The sequence below is a fragment of the Lissotriton vulgaris genome, chromosome 4_1 (assembly GCF_964263255.1).
Source record: "Lissotriton vulgaris chromosome 4_1, aLisVul1.2, whole genome shotgun sequence".
NCBI lineage: Eukaryota > Metazoa > Chordata > Amphibia > Caudata > Salamandridae > Lissotriton > Lissotriton vulgaris.
Window position 1 is genome coordinate 1,102,175,249 of NC_141691.1, and position 17,780 is coordinate 1,102,193,028.

Consider the following 17,780-nt stretch of genomic DNA (forward strand, 5'->3'; position numbering starts at 1 on the left):
CCAGAGAGGAGAAAGCCTTCCCTCCCCATCTGGCCTTAGCAAATCTAGGCACTCAGAGAAGATTTTTTGTGGAGGACCGAAGAGCTCTAGTGGGGAGGTAGGGGACAAGAAGGGACCTGATACCCTCTAACCCAGAGCCATAAATGGCCGCATGGGCTAGGCAGAGAAGCTTAAACGAGATCCTGGCATGAATGGGCAGCCAGTGAATGTCTTTCCTGGCCAGGAAAGCTGAGGAAAGCCTGGGAAGATTGAGCACCACCCTGGCTGCCGCATTCTGGACCATCTGTAATCGATGGACAGAGCTCTTGTTCATTCCCACGTACAACGCGTTACAGTAGTCCAATCTCGATGATACTAATGCTACCGTCTCCTGCTTCCTCGCATCAAAGGAGAGATAGGAACCTATCTTTCTCAGGATCCTAATGATCCCGCAGCATGTAGACACGGTCCTACTGACCTGGAGGTCAAATGAAAGGGAGGTGTCGATCAGTATCCCAAGGTTCCTTGCCGAATGGGATGGAAGAGGGCAATCCCCAAGGGAGTCCGGCCACCAATCTTTATACCAAATATCATGGCCACCCCCAAAAATCAAAACTTCGGTCTTTTCCCCGTTAATTTTCAAGAAGCTTTGCACCATCCAGCGGGAGACTGTCTCCATGCAGGTTTTAAAATTGAGGGCAGAGTCTTTCACCGACTGGGTAAGGGAGACCATGATTTGGGTGTCATCAGCATAGGATAACAACTCGAACCCATAGGATCTCACCACCCTGGCAAGTGGGGCCACATAGATGTTGAAAAGGGTGGGGCTTAAAGAAGATCCTTGAGGGACCCCACATTGCACAGGAGTGGAAAGAGACAGGAAATCACTCAGTTTAACTCTCTGCTCCCTTTGATGGAGAAAGGAAGCTAGGAGTCTGAGGGCAGGGCCCCCAACCCCCATCTCCCCGAGCCTGGAAACCAGGATGGCGGGGGACAGGGTGTCGAAGGCCGCCGTGAGATCAAGTAATACCAGCAGGGTGATCTGGCCCCTGTCAACCTTCGAACGGATGCTGTTAATCACCACAGTCAATGCTGATTCAGTACTGTGTGCTCTCCGAAAACCGTGCTGTGAGATATCCAATAGATTCTAGTCATCCAGAAAGGTGATAAGATGTTGGTTGAGGTGGACTTCCAGTATTTTAGCAGGGGCAGGAAGCAAGGAAATGGGTCGGAAGTTTTTTAAAATAGATGTTGAAAAGGGTGCCACCTTCTTTTCTTTCTTCGTCATTACCCTAGGTATAGATGGAAAGAAAGGAACTAAGTGGAAGCCAGAGAGATCTTTTGGTGGTGGTGCAAGTGATATGCATACACTGACTAATGAGCCACAAACTGTATTATGGTGTCGCATGAATTGGGAAGTCACATGAGTCTAGTGGAAGCAGGGGAATCCATAGGCCATCAGTTTAATTGCCACGAAGGTAAGTGATTTAAATATTTTTTCTTTAAGTGTAATTTGATTAAAGAGTTCTCACAAAATGCTACCATTTATTTTTATGTCATTCTGTATTCTCACTAAAAGGTACATCAATTTTGAAGGGCAAAAACCTCCAATCAAATATGCTTTTGAAACTGTGGTCAGAACTTATTTAATGTCTTTAAATGTTGAAAACAATTCTTATTAAATCTGAAAATGTACTCCTTGGGAAAGATTTCTCTGGGTTCTGGCCCTCTACAAGCTATAATTGCAAATTGCTGCATATTATACAATAACATATGTACCACACTAATAACATATGGCATATCAGATGGGAGCATGCCATTTTCCATCTGGCCACCGACATTCAAAGGGAAGAGCATACTATGATGTTATGTCATGCCCTTACAGGCCTCCAGAAGAGAGCATGCCGGCATTATTTTATGGAGCACAGTGTCTTGGAAGCAGCTGCAGAGTTTGTCTTTCCACAACCTGACTGTGACTCAGATGGCATTTTCTCCTGATAACCGATACTTAATCGCAGTTTCACGAGATAGGAACTGGTCTCTGTGGAAGCAGCAAGATGAAGGCTCAACCGAAATAGGTATGTACAAGTTTTGTCTGTCTGTTTATTACAGCACAAGGTAAGCTGCATTGTGGTATGATTGTAAATTTAGTATGTTTTTACATTGACATTCTTTGAACATATCTATTCTTGCGACAAGATTTAGCTCATCTTTTAAATCTTCTTTGATGCTCAGACTACTTTGCTATTCTTTTCACTCAGAACTGTACCTTAAAGTATTTGTCTTTAAATGAATACAATTATTCTTTTGTTAAGGTTTAGTTTGTACAGCTAAGGTTTTGTGAATACACATACAGACCAATTGGGCTTAGCATCTAGTCAGAAAGGGAGTGAGCTGTCCCTACTTTTTTCAGAAGTCACAATAGCAATTCCACACAGTTTTCACTCACATTTTAAATTACCTCCTCATCTCCAATTCCTCATTCCTGTCGCAAGGATGCCATCATATATAACTCTCCGTCCCACCAGCTCCTTCCTGGTCATGCCCACCAGTTTGATCTTTTTGTTTTGTTGGTGGGGAAGAGGTAAGAGGGAGAGCGTAGCAGTACAGCTTCCCTCATCCAACCCTGTCAACCCACCAACAGACGTAATGGCACAGAAGACGGGGATTGAAGGGAAGGGAAGGGACTGGGATTATTCTTAGATCTTTCCATTCCCATCTCCGTTTCCGGATTCATTTCAGACAGCTTCTAACTCCTTTGATGAGAGGAAAGAGCAATGTGTCCATGCCCCTGCTATGAACAAGACACTGCTTGGATTTAGAGTCTGGCTCTTTTCTGAGGGCACAGACACAGTTACATGCCCAAGCAAGGAGCTAGAGACGTCTTTTTCGTAGGCTAATATTGGAGGCTGGCGTAATGTATTTGTGCCAGAGAACACAATTGTGTGTCTATGTCCTAGCAAGGAGACAGAGACTGTTAGGATGATTCCTTAGGTTAAGTAAAAATACAAGCAGCACCTAGTTCTTGGTCCGGGCACAGATGAGATAGTGTACTTTACAAATAACATAACAATGCAACCAGTGGAAGATTAATTTTTTTCTTAGCCTGTATAAAAATCAAAGCTCAGCCATTGTTCCTTTCCAGTAGGCCACATGGTATGAAAACATTTCTGATGTATAACAGACCACTTGTATTGTCTGCTCAAACCCTGCCCCATGGACGACTGTTACCCATCATAAAAGGCATACATCTTGCTTTGAAAGCCAATAATTGAAAAAAGAACCTAGGGCCAGATGTAGGTAATCCCAGTTTACCTATTCTTAAATTCCGAATTTAACCGATTTGGTATTTAAGAATAGGTAAATGGTATGTAGATACATTTTCGGTAAAAATTACCGAATCTGTAAGATTCGGTATTTACCGAATCTGTATTTACCGAATCGTTAATTGCCATTCATTCCTATGGGCCTGGAGGCCCATTGGAATGAATGGCAATTACCGAATCGGTAAATACCGATTCGGTAAAATGGGAGAAACATTCAAGGGTGTCACTTTGACACCCTGTTGCACCCCTGAATCTTGCTTGTGTGCAGATGTGGCACACATAAATGGCCTAAGGGCATGTATAAACAATGGTAGGCTAAAGTGGCCGGACAAAATAGTGCTAGATGGGGTAGGAGATAAGTGAATAATTATCCTTATGATAATTCACTCATAGTAACCTATTAAAGCAGGCAGGGACTAAACATTCACACAGCAATATTCGAAAGTATACTCCACAGATCAATTTTTGTTGGTTGCAAAAAAGGTTAAAACAATTTATTACCTCCCAATGTGGGTTACAGTCTAAAACATGATAATAAACATTGAGATTAAAAACCACCGAAGGTGGTAAGGCAATGACTATATAGTAGAACAAAACAGTCGACGCGGCGTTTCGGTGTATTCTAATTCTTCACACCTTCTTCAGGACTTTTGTAAAATATTGACTCAATATCTATAAAATTAAGAAACACATTTTACTATATGATTTCATATATATGAAAAAACCAACAACCTTACGTTCCTACTGCCTTGCTTAAAAAGTACACATCTGATGTTATTAAATACATTTCTTATCTACAACCCCTAGACAAAACATATTTTAATCAAAGAAATACACAGTTCATTTTTAGCTTGTTGATAGAACCTCACAGGCTTGTTTTATATACAATCCATGGGTTTAGTGAGCTTTCTTCATGTAAAATTCTACATGCGGACATTATTAGAAGTTACCTGGTTTGATATGAACAAGGCTTAAAATTTCCTTTCCTTTAGGCTTGAATTGCTTGCACTAGTGTTTCATAGGCTGTTTGAAAATGAACATAGAGTACTATTTTAGTGGTTTTGCCCTATTTTAACATTACCAAAAAAGCCGGTATTATACATTTATATCCGGGATTTTACCTTCGTATTCAATTGAGAAAAGCCTATGTGTACACGGAGGAGCCACCGTCAATATGAAGGATGGGTCATCTTTTTCTTAGGATCTGGAAGAGTCATATTAATTGCAACACTTATTGAATATGCATGCTAGGGGTCTACATTTACATTCTAGTTTATACATGACCAACGCTACTAACCTGTTTCTGTTTATTTTCTCTCAGAAGATCTTTGGAAATATAGATCAAAGTACGATAATCTCGTTGTGCCAGTCTTCACCTTCTTGCTTTGATGAAGTGGTCTAATATAAAAATAAAAGGAAGTTTATGCTTAGGATCCTGCCCCCACTGTGTACTTGGGTTGTGAGTGGTTTTCATAACTCTACGAAACGATGTCTCACTAATGATGTTTACCCAGCTCTATGCGGTTGATCTAAGGGCTCCATGTCTGTTTATAATTGCCATGAATACTTGTGTTAACATGACTCTGGGCTGATACGCCTTGTAGTCTTTATTTTGCCTTTAAGATAGAAAATATTTAAATAAGGAAAAAACGGCACTATTTGGTTGTTACAGCTTTACAAAGCAACCCACATTTACTTTTTAGGGTAGAATCCTACAACTACACATTACTCAGTTATCCATCTATTTGGGGAATAATCTGATCCTACAACCTAGATCTTTTCGAGTTTTTAAATAAAGGGAAAAACCAAATCCTAATCGCGGCGAGTATATTGCCTACCTCGGATTCAGAAATCGGCCTCCCTGCTCCTCCGTGTATCAAAACTCCATGGCGATTCGAAGTAGAATGAACCTCTCAGAAACTCCTCTTTTTATGCTGCCGCTGCCTATCTCGACCCGGAAGTCGTCCGATCGAAGCAAATGATTGAATTAAATATCGCGTTATAAACAAAGGATAGTGTGGTCTTTCCCTGTTATTTTAAGAATACTCTGTCTCCGAAGTAAATTATGTGATAGCATCTTTTGTAGCCGGGAGACCTCGTTTTTCGTTAGTGTTGCCGATCCCTGACCCGGAAGTGCATCTCTATGCTTCGTGATCCGGCAACCGAGTCCCTCAATTTTAATACAAGGGGCCCAAATCCCGAAATGGCAATGGCGACTTTCTAAAGATCCTAATATCTATATTAGTATCTTATCGAATCCGCATAGGGGTGTATCTTCTGTTTCCGACATCCTGGATTTGTGTCGGCCATTTTGACTCAAAATGGCCGACACAAATCCAGGATGTCGGAAACAGAAGATACACCCCTATGCGGATTCGATAAGATACTAATATAGATATTAGGATCTTTAGAAAGTCGCTATTGCCATTTCGGGATTTGAGCCCCTTGTATTAAAATTGAGGGACTCGGTTGCTGGATCACGAAGCATAGAGATGCACTTCCGGGTCAGGGATCGGCAACACTAACGAAAAACCAGGTCTCCCGGCTACAAAAGATGCTATCACATAATTTACTTTGGAGACAGAGTATTCTTAAAATAACAGGGAAAGACCACACTATCCTTTGTTTATAACGCGATATTTAATTCAATCATTTGCTTCGATCGGACGACTTCCGGGTCGAGATAGGCAGCGGCAGCATAAAAAGAGGAGTTTCTGAGAGGTTCATTCTACTTCGAATCGCCATGGAGTTTTGATACATGGAGGAGCAGGGAGGCCGATTTCTGAATCCGAGGTAGGCAATATACTAGCCGCGATTAGGATTTGGTTTTTCCCTTTATTTAAAAACTCGAAAAGATCTAGGTTGTAGGATCAGACTATTCCCCAAATAGATGGATAACTGAGTAATGTGTAGTTGTAGGATTCTACCCTAAAAAGTAAATATGGGTTGCTTTGTAAAGCTGTAACAACCAAATAGTGCAGTTTTTTCCTTATTTAAATATTTTCTATCTTAAAGGCAAAATAAAGACTACAAGGCGTATCAGCCCAGAGTCATGTTAACACAAGTTTTCATGGCAATTATAAACAGACATGGAGCCCTTAGATCAACCGCATAGAGCTGGGTAAACCTCATTAGTGAGACATCGTTTCGTAGAGTTATGAAAACCACTCACAACCCAAGTACACAGTGGGGGCAGGATCCTAAGCATAAACTTCCTTTTATTTTTATATTAGACCACTTCATCAAAGCAAGAAGGTGAAGACTGGCACAACAAGATTATCGTACTTTGATCTATATTTCCAAAGATCTTCTGAGAGAAAATAAACAGAAACAGGTTAGTAGCGTTGGTCATGTATAAACTAGAATGTAAATGTAGACCCCTAGCATGCATATTCAATAAGTGTTGCAATTAATATGACCCTTCCAGATCCTAAGAAAAAGATGACCCATCCTTCATATTGACGGTGGCTCCTCCGTGTACACATAGGCTTTTCTCAATTGAATACGAAGGTAAAATCCCGGATATAAATGTATAATACCGGCTTTTTTGGTAATGTTAAAATAGGGCAAAACCACTAAAATAGTACTCTATGTTCATTTTCAAACAGCCTATGAAACACTAGTGCAAGCAATTCAAGCCTAAAGGAAAGGAAATTTTAAGCCTTGTTCATATCAAACCAGGTAACTTCTAATAATGTCCGCATGTAGAATTTTACATGAAGAAAGCTCACTAAACCCATGGATTGTATATAAAACAAGCCTGTGAGGTTCTATCAACAAGCTAAAAATGAACTGTGTGTTTCTTTGATTAAAATATGTTTTGTCTAGGGGTTGTAGATAAGAAATGTATTTAATAACATCAGATGTGTACTTTTTAAGCAAGGCAGTAGGAACGTAAGGTTGTTGGTTTTTTCATATATATGAAATCATATAGTAAAATGTGTTTCTTAATTTTATAGATATTGAGTCAATATTTTACAAAAGTCCTGAAGAAGGTGTGAAGAATTAGAATACACCGAAACGCTGCGTCGACTGTTTTGTTCTACTATATAGTCATTGCCTTACCACCTTCGGTGGTTTTTAATCTCAATGTTTTTTATCATGTTTTAGACTGTAACCCACATTGGGAGGTAATAAATTGTTTTAACCTTTTTTGCAACCAACAAAAATTGATCTGTGGAGTATACTTTCGAATATTGCAGTGTGAATGTTTAGTCCCTGCCTGCTTTAATAGGTTACTATGAGTGAATTATCATAAGGATAATTATTCACTTATCTCCTACCCCATCTAGCACTATTTTGTCCGGCCACTTTAGCCTACCATTGTTTAAACAGGGATTCTTGTTTTCTGATACAAATACCCCCTTCCCTGTTATAGACATCAGGGGTACCTCCTCTTGTTGAATTCTAAGGGCATGTATGTCTGCCACATGGCACAGTTGAAAATGCACAGATTTGCATTTTCTAAGGTATTCCTTATTTACCACCAACTTATAGTTGGTGGTAAATAACGAATCCTAAAATTGGAAAAGCACTCATTTGAGTGCTCCCTACATTGCAAATTCGGTAATTTACCGATTCTGTATTTTAAGGAATCGGTAATTTACCCATTCCTTAAAATACCGAATCAGTAAATTACTGAATTTGCAATTTAGGCCACCTACATCCCAAATGCCCAATACCGGTCGGTAACGGCCAAAATTCGGTAATTTCGGCCACTTCCGACCGGTTTTGGGCCACCTACATCTGGCCCCTAGTCCCTTAATGCTGTGGGCAGATGGAATTGAAGATTAATTGTAAATGCATTTATATAGCGCTTACTACCCCTTAGGAGGCGGTATTGAAGTGCTTTACACCAGGCACCATGCTGCTCCGAAACCCATGATTAGTGGTTAGTCCAGTGTTATGGGTTACTGGGGTTAGTCTTGTGAGCTCAAACAAACTATTCCACGCTTTCTCTAAAGTTTCTTTGTTGTAGAATAAATTAATAGGAGTTAGGTGTGCTCCTTAGTGGCATGAGTGGGGCTGGTATGTGCGTTCATTCTGAAATTTGGTGATAAATAGATGAGCTAGTGGAGGTCTGATAATGTTAGGTTGGAGGGATATGGCTTTCAAAAAAAAGTAGAGATTGTGACCTTTGAAATGGGTTGTGCCAAATTGCAGAAATACAGTAATGGACATTAAGTCGATCATGCAAGTGACTTAGAGATGGTTGTGCCCAGAGAGCAAAAGCATGCTGTAGGTGAGAAAAAGAGAAGCGGGTCATTTGAAAGGAAAAAAGGAGAAGCAACAATCAGATTTTAAGTAAAGGTCAATTTTTCATGCCAGATTTTATGAATATAGAGGAAGCTTTTTGAGACAGCATACAATTTGAGGATGCAGGACTCTAGACAGAAGCAACATTATTTGCATGTGAAGATAGGTCTATATTAGATTAGTCTGATAGGTACTATAATTGGGGACAGTCTGTACAGTGATAGGCTACTTTTAGACCACCACTTCGGCAAAAACATTTGATCAGCTTAAGGGTTGGAAGCTTACAAAAATGGTTATGTGCAAACCCTGGAAGGAGACTTTGCAAATTCTGGACTGGATGTCTTCAAGTTTGGCTCAGAATATTAATTGTAAAGCAAAGTGTATTCCATTTTGGGCACCTCTTGTTTGACATGGCACAAGATGGAGGATGAGTAGAGCCTTTCCAGATAGTAATGCACCTGCATTCCTGTGGCTGGAGGGTGGAGATTCATACACTAAAATTCAGTCAAGACTTTGGGCCTGATTTAGAGTTTGGCGGACGAGTATTTACTTAGTCACTCCGAGGGAGTTCTTGTCCACCACATTTTGAGATGCCCGCTGGCCCACTGGACATTTGTTGCACTTACAAGAACCGTTGTCACTGGATTTCTTATTCATGTATTGAATGTTTAACCCTTTTGCTGCTAGGCCTTTTCTTCCCCTGTGCTAAGACTTTTTTTTGGCTATTTGGGGAAGGTCGCGCTTAGGCCCCTGTAAATTTTTGTCCACTTATGGTATCCACGCCAAATTTGTGTCCTTCATCATGAGGAATTTAAAGGTAGCCAGGGTTTATGGGTGCCCTGCAGGGGACCCAAAAATAAGCCAAAATACTGCTACATTTGTTTTTGGGGGGAAGAATGTGGAATAAGTGCTGCAGAAGAAAGTGTCTGGTTTTTATCCCTGCAAATTGTATTAACAAAGGGTTTGTGGTGCTGAAATCACCATCTTCATCTGTGTAGATCCTTCAAAGTTTTTTTTATAGAAACTAACAGTTGAAAATAAGAAATATTGAAAATGAGTTTAAAAAAACAGCCATTTGTGACAACAATTTCACCTGTAACAACTTCTAAGTATGACAGATTTTTTAAAGCAATATACCGTTACATCTGCTGGACCCTTCTGGTTGTGGGTATATATAGGACTTGTAGGTTCACCAAGAACCTGAGGAGCCTAGAGCCAATAACTGAGCTGCGTCTTGCAATGGTTTTTTTTGTGTACCGGGTATATAGCAATTCATTTGGTAAAATATAAAGAGTGAAAAATAGGTATCAAGAAGACCTATGTATTTCAGAAATGGCAACAAAATGTAGAGTTTAGAAGCAGTAGTTATTTGCATATCTGCGAAATTGTGGGTATCCATACTAACGTGAATAATAGGACATTTTTCAAAGTGACTACTTTTTTTACACTTCGTCTTACATTTGGAAGGCAGAAATGCATAGCAAGTCAATAGGTAATAACATTTGTTCTGCAATTCTATGTTCCCCTAAGTCTCCCGATAAAAATGGTACCTCACTTGTTTGGGTAGGCCTAGTGCCTGCAACAGGAAACGTCCTGAAACGCAACATCGACACATCACATTTTTCTAGTGAAAGCTAATCCTTTTTGGCAGTGTACCTAGCTGTTAATTTTGGACCCTAGCTCAGCTTGGCACTTTGGAAAACATAGCAAACCTGTACATTTTTTGAAAAACTAGACACCAAGGCGAATCCAGAATGGGGTAACTTGTGTGTCTCTCACCAGGTTCTGTTATCCAGAATCCCTTGCAAACCTCAAACATTGTCAAAAAAACACATTTTCCTCATATTTCTTTGATGGAAAGTTCTGGAATCTGCATGGATTCACAAACGTCCATGCACCCCACATTCCCCAATGTCTCTTAATAAAAATGGTACCCCACTTGTGTGGGTAGGCTTCGTGCCTGAGATAGGAAACTGCCCAAAACACAGCATGGACACATCATAATTTTCCAGTGAAAACTGACCCTTTGTTTTACATTGGTAGAAAGCACACTAGGCACCAGGGATTTTTTTCTGTATATAGGGGTGGGGGTCTGCCCAAAATGGGCATTCCAATGCCCCTATCCCTATATTAAATCAAGAAGGGGGAGAAGGAAGGGATTGTGATCCATTTAGCTTCCTTCCATTAATACTCAAAATCAAAAAGGGAATGGATCACTTGACCTGAGTAACCCAGGTTTGCAATATTTGTTAACTTTGTCAATAAAAAACCCTCATTCATGTACTCAAATCGTAAGGCGGTATATCTTAGTTCTCGGCCCTGTGTTAAAAACGTGACAGCATCGTCATTGGGTTTAATTTTTTCTGTATGCTTCCTCCATCCGGAGGAGAACCACTGGGTATTACAGTAGTGATCAACGAAAAAAGGGTAGTGAACAGTGCCCTAGTGAGGTGAATTTTGTAGGTGATGCTAAAAAACTTGTACACCTAGATAATTTTTTTTTTAAATCGGTCTAGGTTCGAGATTGTTTAAAAACTGTGTCCTGCGTGTGTAGACTCATTATTGGTCTAACCACTATAGTGTCCATAAAAAGGTCGACATGTTTCAGCCCTTTGGTTTGCCCAGAAGGGTCAGGGGGGTTTTCTTGGATATCCAAGTTGCCAAGGGAAGAGCCAGCACAAGTCGCGCAGCTCCCTGCAGAAGGCGAGTTCGCTCAACGGCTACCTGAAGAAGTCCACAATCAAGGACTTTGAGGTACGAAATGACCTTTAGAAACTGGTAAAATGTACCTTGTTTTATTAAGACTGTGACAATACACAGATCCCACACTCTTCATAGGTCCTGAAGAAAGCCCCCTGACCCTTCTGGGCAAACTAAAGGGCTGAAACATGTCGACCTTTTTATGGACACTATAGTGAGTTAGACTAATAATAAGTCTACACATGCACGCACGCACGGTTTTTAAACAATCTTGAACCTACACTGATTAAAAAAAATGTAATCTAGGTATACAAGTTTTTTAACATCGCCTTCAGATTTCACCTCACTAGAGCACTGTTCACTACCCTTTTTTCGTTGATCACTACTGTAATAACCAGTGGTTCTCCTCCGGTTGGAGGAACCATACGAAAAAAATTAAACCCAATGATGATGCTGTCACGTTTTTAACACAGGGCGGAGAACCAAGATATACCGCCTTACTGTTTGAGTGCGTGAATGAGGGTTTTTTATTGACAAACTTAACGAATATTGCAAACCCTGGTTACTCAGGTCAAGTGATCCATTCCCCTTTTTGATCTTGAGAATGCCCCTACCCCCCCCCCCACCCCACCCCTCCCCCCCCCCAAATTACCACAGTCTTTCTGCCTTCCCTGGGAGGAAGATGGGGGCAGTAGTCCATGATCTCCACTAGGCACCATGGATTTTTTTTTTTTATACATAGGGGTGGGGGCTGTGGAGAACGGGCATGCTAATGCCCCCAACCCCTAAAAAGTCTTTCTTCCCCCCACCCTGAAGGCAGATCGGGGTAAAACCCCCTTATCGGCCCACCCACTAGGCACCATGGATATGTGTATGGGCATGCCAGTCAGAAGCCCCATCAGTGATATTTGTAGTCCCATCTGCACCCAAGCAGGGGCAGAAAACCACTAGAAACTAGGGAGAGTTTGTGTTTGTGTGTGTGTGTGTGTGTGAACTGGAGTTTGGCTGATGTTCTGCATGTACTGACCTTTGGCTGGTATTTTGCTGGCCGTCTGTGTGGATCTACACTTGGCTAATGGTGTTTGGTGGACTTGCGCATGATGACGGTGTGTGTACTTTGGTGCTTGCCTGGTGGTGTGCGTGGAGTGGCGCTTGGCTGGTGGTGTACGTGGACTGCTACTTGGCTGGCTGTGTGCATGGATGGTGCTTGGCTGCAGGGGCGGACTGGCCATAGCGGGCACTGGGGGTTTCCCCAGTGGCCGAAGGGAAGGGGCCTATTTTCTGACCGTTTGGACCGGTTTTGCAGTAGTGCTGCAATATCGGCCCACAGTAACAAACGCGGTAGCACTGCTTTTTACTTTCATGATCCACCCCAGGGCTGGTCGAGCATCAATCTGCCAGGGCTGATTGCTGTTTCCAGTGTGCCCTGCTTGACTGACAGAGTGCGGGGATGGTGCTTTGCTGACAGAGTGCGTGGGTGGCGCTTGGCTGGCGGTGTGCGTGGATAGATCTTGACTGCCTGTGTGCATAGATGGCATTTGGCTGGTGTTGTACGTGGATGGCGCTTGGCTGGTGGTGTGCGTGTACTGACTCTTGGCTGTTGGTGTAGCTTGCATGGGTCCCCCAGCGTTTCCTTACCCAGAATCCCCTGCAAACCTCAAATCTGCTTACAAAGTCACATTTCCCTCACATTTCTGTGTGGATAAGCTGTAGGATCAACGCACAGATTTCCTACCACCTAGCATTCTTCTTGGTCGCCCAAGAAAAATTAAATCTCACTTGTGTGGGTGCCCAAAGAAGCGACAACCTAAAACTGTATAAACAAACTGCCCTTTTGGCCCTGCTTTGGGCCCCCTTCAATATCTACATGTTTTTGGCCCTTCCATGTCCTAGGTAATTGGCTCATCCACACAAGTAAGGTATCATTTTTATCGGGAGACTAAGAGGAACATTGAGTGATAGGAAATGTGTGCCGTGCAATGATCCCACAAATTTCCCACAGATATTTGAGGAAAATTTTACTTTTCAGCCTAATGTGAGGTTTGCAGCCAATTCTGGGAAGGAAAATGTGGCAGATCAATGCAAACCACACCTCCCTGAACTCCCACAGGTGTATAGTTTTCAGAAATGTCTGGGTTTTTTAGGTTCCCCTAGATGTTTGAAACCCGGGACCAAAAACACAAGTGCCCACAAATCTATCACAAAACGACCTAGTTTTGCGAGGGGTGGTCACCTGGGTTTTTGATCCCGGGCTTGGTGACCATCTAGGGAAACCTACCAAAACCCAGACATTTCTAAAAACTAGACACCCTGGATAGTCCAGGGAGGTATGGCTTACGTGGACCTCCCAACGTTTTCCTACCCAGAATCCCATTTAGCTAAAAAAAAATCAAATTTTTCTCACGTTTCTGTGTGGGAAAGTTGTGGGATCACCAGGCTGACACAAATTTCCCACCACCCAGCATTCCCCAAAGTCTCCCGATAAATCCTCACTTGTGTGGCTGGGCTCAGTGCTCGTGGCAGGGAACAGCCTAAAACATATTGTGGAGACATCAAAATTACCTATCACAAAATGACCTGGTTTTGCAAGGGGGGTCATCTAGGTTTTTGCCCCCCGGCTCAGTGGCCATCTAGGGAAACCTACCAAACCCGGACATTTCTGAAAACTAGACACCCGGGGGAGTCCAGGGAGGTATGGCGTGCGTTAATCCCCCAACATTTTCCTACCCAGAAATCCCGGCAAACCTCAGATTTAGCTGAAAAAAATTAATTTTCCTCATATTTCTCTCTGGGATCACATTGCTGGAACAAATGTCCTAGCACTCAACATTCCTCTCAGTCTACCAAGTAAAATGATACCTCACTTGTGTGGGTGGGCCAAGGGCCTGCAACGGGGAAGAGCCCAAACATAGGGATTAAGGGGATAACACAGCGCAATTCATTTTCAGGCGATTCTGCATTGAAATCCCACACAAGTAAGGTATAATTTTTATTGTGAGAACGAGGGTAACGCTGTGTGGTAAGATATTGGTGCCGGCTGAAAAACTGTAAAATTTTGCGGTGCTGGGCATTGGTATGCCCATCTTAGGCAGCCCCCACCCCTGAATGTCCTCAAAAAATAAATACCTGGTGCCTAGTGCGCTTTCTGCCCCCCCAGGGGGGAGCAGAAAGAGTGAATGTGCCACAATACAATTGGGGGGAGCAAAGGCCCTTGCCCAAGGGGCTGATCCCCCTTCCATGGTGTCCAGTGGGTGGATCCCTTTTTGGGATTTCCCAAGCAGGGATCCATTAGGGAGGGGTACCATTGGAAAGGGGACATTCTCTTCTTCTTTCTACATGCTTCCACAAGCCCCACGAGCATGTATACAGTTAATCTGATATGAGCCGGTCGGCTCATTTCAGTTTCCGTTTCTCTGAAGTGACATCAGCGTGACGTGCACGCTGATCGTCATTTCAGAGAAACTAAGGGAACAGCTCCTGGGGCTGTTGGGGTTGGGGGGGGATAGAGGGGGGAAATTTCTCTGCTGCCCGCACCAGAGTAATTTCCAGTGCCATGGGTCAGACACACTGGAGCCGTCCGACACACATGAGCACTTTTGCGTTGGATGACTTCCACACGTCGATGCACCCAACGGGTAAACGGATGAGTCCATCAACATGATGTAACCATGCGGCAAACTTTCAATGTTTTTTTCTCTTAAAGAAAATCCTAAATTGGGATTTTTTTTTAACTTAAATAAAAACAATGACCCATCGCCATAGAAGGTTTTTTTTTTCCATGGCGCGGGGGTCATTTTATAATTTTCACTGGCCATTTGTCCCCCCACTGTAAATAGCTTGGGCAGACAAATGGCCAAACCTCTGACAGGCCTTAACCTGTGGAGCCATTCGAGGTGTATATTGGCGGCAAAGATGAAGTAGTCTCCACTGTCAAAATATTGAAGATCTGCCTGCCTCTAAATGAAGTGGGGTGGACCTTCAGTTCGGTGGAGAAGGTACTCTGTCGGAACGGAGTGCCCTGTCTCCCAAACTATAAATCGGGCCCCTTGTTAGCAAGGGGTTGCTGAATGTGCTTGATTCATTTATACCTCAATCCATGCTTAATGGAGCCCACCTTTTTTAATGTAGAGTGTGTCGTTTCTGTCAGTGGCGCTGTACAGACTCATGTGGTAGAAAAGTACCCTTTAGCCACTTTTTTTATAGACGTGCCTGTAGGCTCTGCTCTGTTTATCTCTACCACTATGCCTTCTTTAGACCGCTGATGATTGGCTTACAGTCCTGTTAATCACTATGTGCTACATAAAACAGAATAACACATTGAAAAGGGTATTTCATCTAGCATTTAGGAAGTTTTGGGTTTACGGAGATGATTCAGATTAAACAATTGATAACTTTTACAGCTAACAGCTTGTTTTCCTATTTGCTATCCAGCCAAAGCCTTCCATAATAATTATGATTGGCCACATAGTTAATGTTTAAGTCTGGCTGCTTAACAGCTCCAGCTGCATCTCCAGCTGTTTCCTATTACTTTCATGGCTTTTCTTAAAATCAAGATAGCGAGGGCTTAGGCTCAGCCCCCCTCAGCCATTGCTTTGAGACATTGTCAATCCCATCTTTGATCAGCCGTGAGTACTTATTTCGCACCGTCATTCTACTGGGATATTATTTATTCTTGATCATGGGGAGTGCTTCCATTTCAGTCTATGAGATTAATTTTTTCAGGTACAGCTACAGTTGGCAAGGACATTTAGTTGAAATTTGCTGCCATTCCTGACTAAAAAAACACACATCCCTAGTCATAAACAAATGATTATCTGAGTTGATCTAAAAACATATGTGAGTATAGTATACTATTTTTCATAATTATTTAGATGTTACTTTCAGCTTGTTTTTTGTTCAGGCAAGCTGTTTCATAAAAATGGGTATTTAAAGAACAAGGACTATATTTAGTACATAGTGTGTTTCTTTATTAATTTAATTGAAGTATTGCTGCTGCATTATAAGACATGTCAAAAGCACTCTGATTTGCCTAGGAAGTATACAGCCAGCAGTATGAAAGCCTGAGTTGCTTCAGGTGGCAGACGACTGGCTGCTGTCATGTCTTGTTTTTACATTCATGTGAAATTGCCATTGTTCTAGGTTTTTAGGACGAAGCTTAGTAGACAGAGAAGCTGTCTGGTTTGCTAACTGCATCTTGGGGACATTCTGAAATCTTTCCTGGGAACTCTTTCCACCCATGTCTTACCATTGGTGTTGTGTTATGTAACTCACATTTACTTGCTTTCTATTTGCTGGCTTTATTTTTTTAAGGCTGTCCAGCTTGAGTTTGTCCCTCCTGTGGAGCATAGCCTATATACTGTATTCCTCCACGAGTGCTCTCTTTCTAGAAACAGGCCTTTAAATCTTGCTCTTATCTTGTCACATTTGCTGTTCACTCAAAGACAAATGTCAAATGTCAGGCGCTGTCTTCTGAGGGAGCTTGGTGTTTACTTTTCTTTCTCTCACTTCTAAATTAGATGATTTGTGTGACAATCCTGCAAAGTACCACATGAGAGGAGTAGCTGTAGGATGTTATTTTGTCTAGCACCAAAATAAATTAATTTCTGAATGAACTGTGTAAATATTTCAAAATATATCAGAATTAGAAAGATCAAATGTACCACATTTTTTAAAATTCTGAAGTGTAGTGGAAACAAATAGTTTCATATGATCAAAACAAATCAATGCACTTGGTGATGCCACTTCCACACATTATCGTTTGTGCACTGTATAGTATTATGGGTAAAGAGTGTATATCCATGCAAATGTACTGGACATTTCAATTAAAAATGTGTTGTCTGCAATGGCAGTGTGCTACCGCACTATGTATATTCCACTGTACGCCAGTCCACTCTACTCCACGACACACTAAGACACTCTACTCCATTCTGTGTCACTCAACTCCATGCCACTGTACTCTGCTCTAAGCTCCTCCGCTTTAGGCTACTCCACTCTATTCCATGCTATGCCACTCCACTCTGAAACATTACTCCACGTTGACAATTTATTCCACTCTACGCTATGCCACTCCATTCTACAGTACTCCATTCTACTACTCTCTATGCTACGTCTTTCAATGCCCTGCCACTCTACATCACTCCTCTCTATGACACTCTACTCTATGCAACTCCACTCTACGCCACTTCACTCTGCTCCACTTCACTCTGCTCCACTTTACACCACTTTATGCTATGCCACTCTATATCACTGAGATCTATGATACTCTACAGCACTGTAATCCACTCTGACTGTTCACACCCCTCCTCTCTACTCCATGGTCATCTACTCCACTACATTCTACTCCACAACAATCTACTCTGTTCTACTCTACAACACTTTCTCTATGACAGTCTAATCTACGACACTCCACTCTGCACCACACCAGTCTGTGTGATCCTACTGCACGCCAGTTCACTGAACACCACTCCACTCTGCAACACTCTACTCCATTCTACAACACTTTACTCCACTCTATGCTAT

General features: G+C 42.1%; 1 protein-coding gene across 6 annotated transcripts in view; it reads left to right on the forward strand.

The window, feature by feature from the left end:
• ELP2 (elongator acetyltransferase complex subunit 2) overlaps positions 1–17,780 on the forward strand; it is a 1,268,509-nt gene that overhangs the window by 1,074,796 nt on the left and 175,933 nt on the right. For all 6 annotated transcript variants that reach the window (XM_086965323.1, XM_086965328.1, XM_086965324.1 and 3 more), the window contains exon 19: positions 1,865–2,057. In XM_086965323.1, coding sequence (XP_086821449.1) covers positions 1,865–2,057 — 193 coding nt within the window. The remainder of the gene's footprint in view (positions 1–1,864; positions 2,058–17,780) is intronic.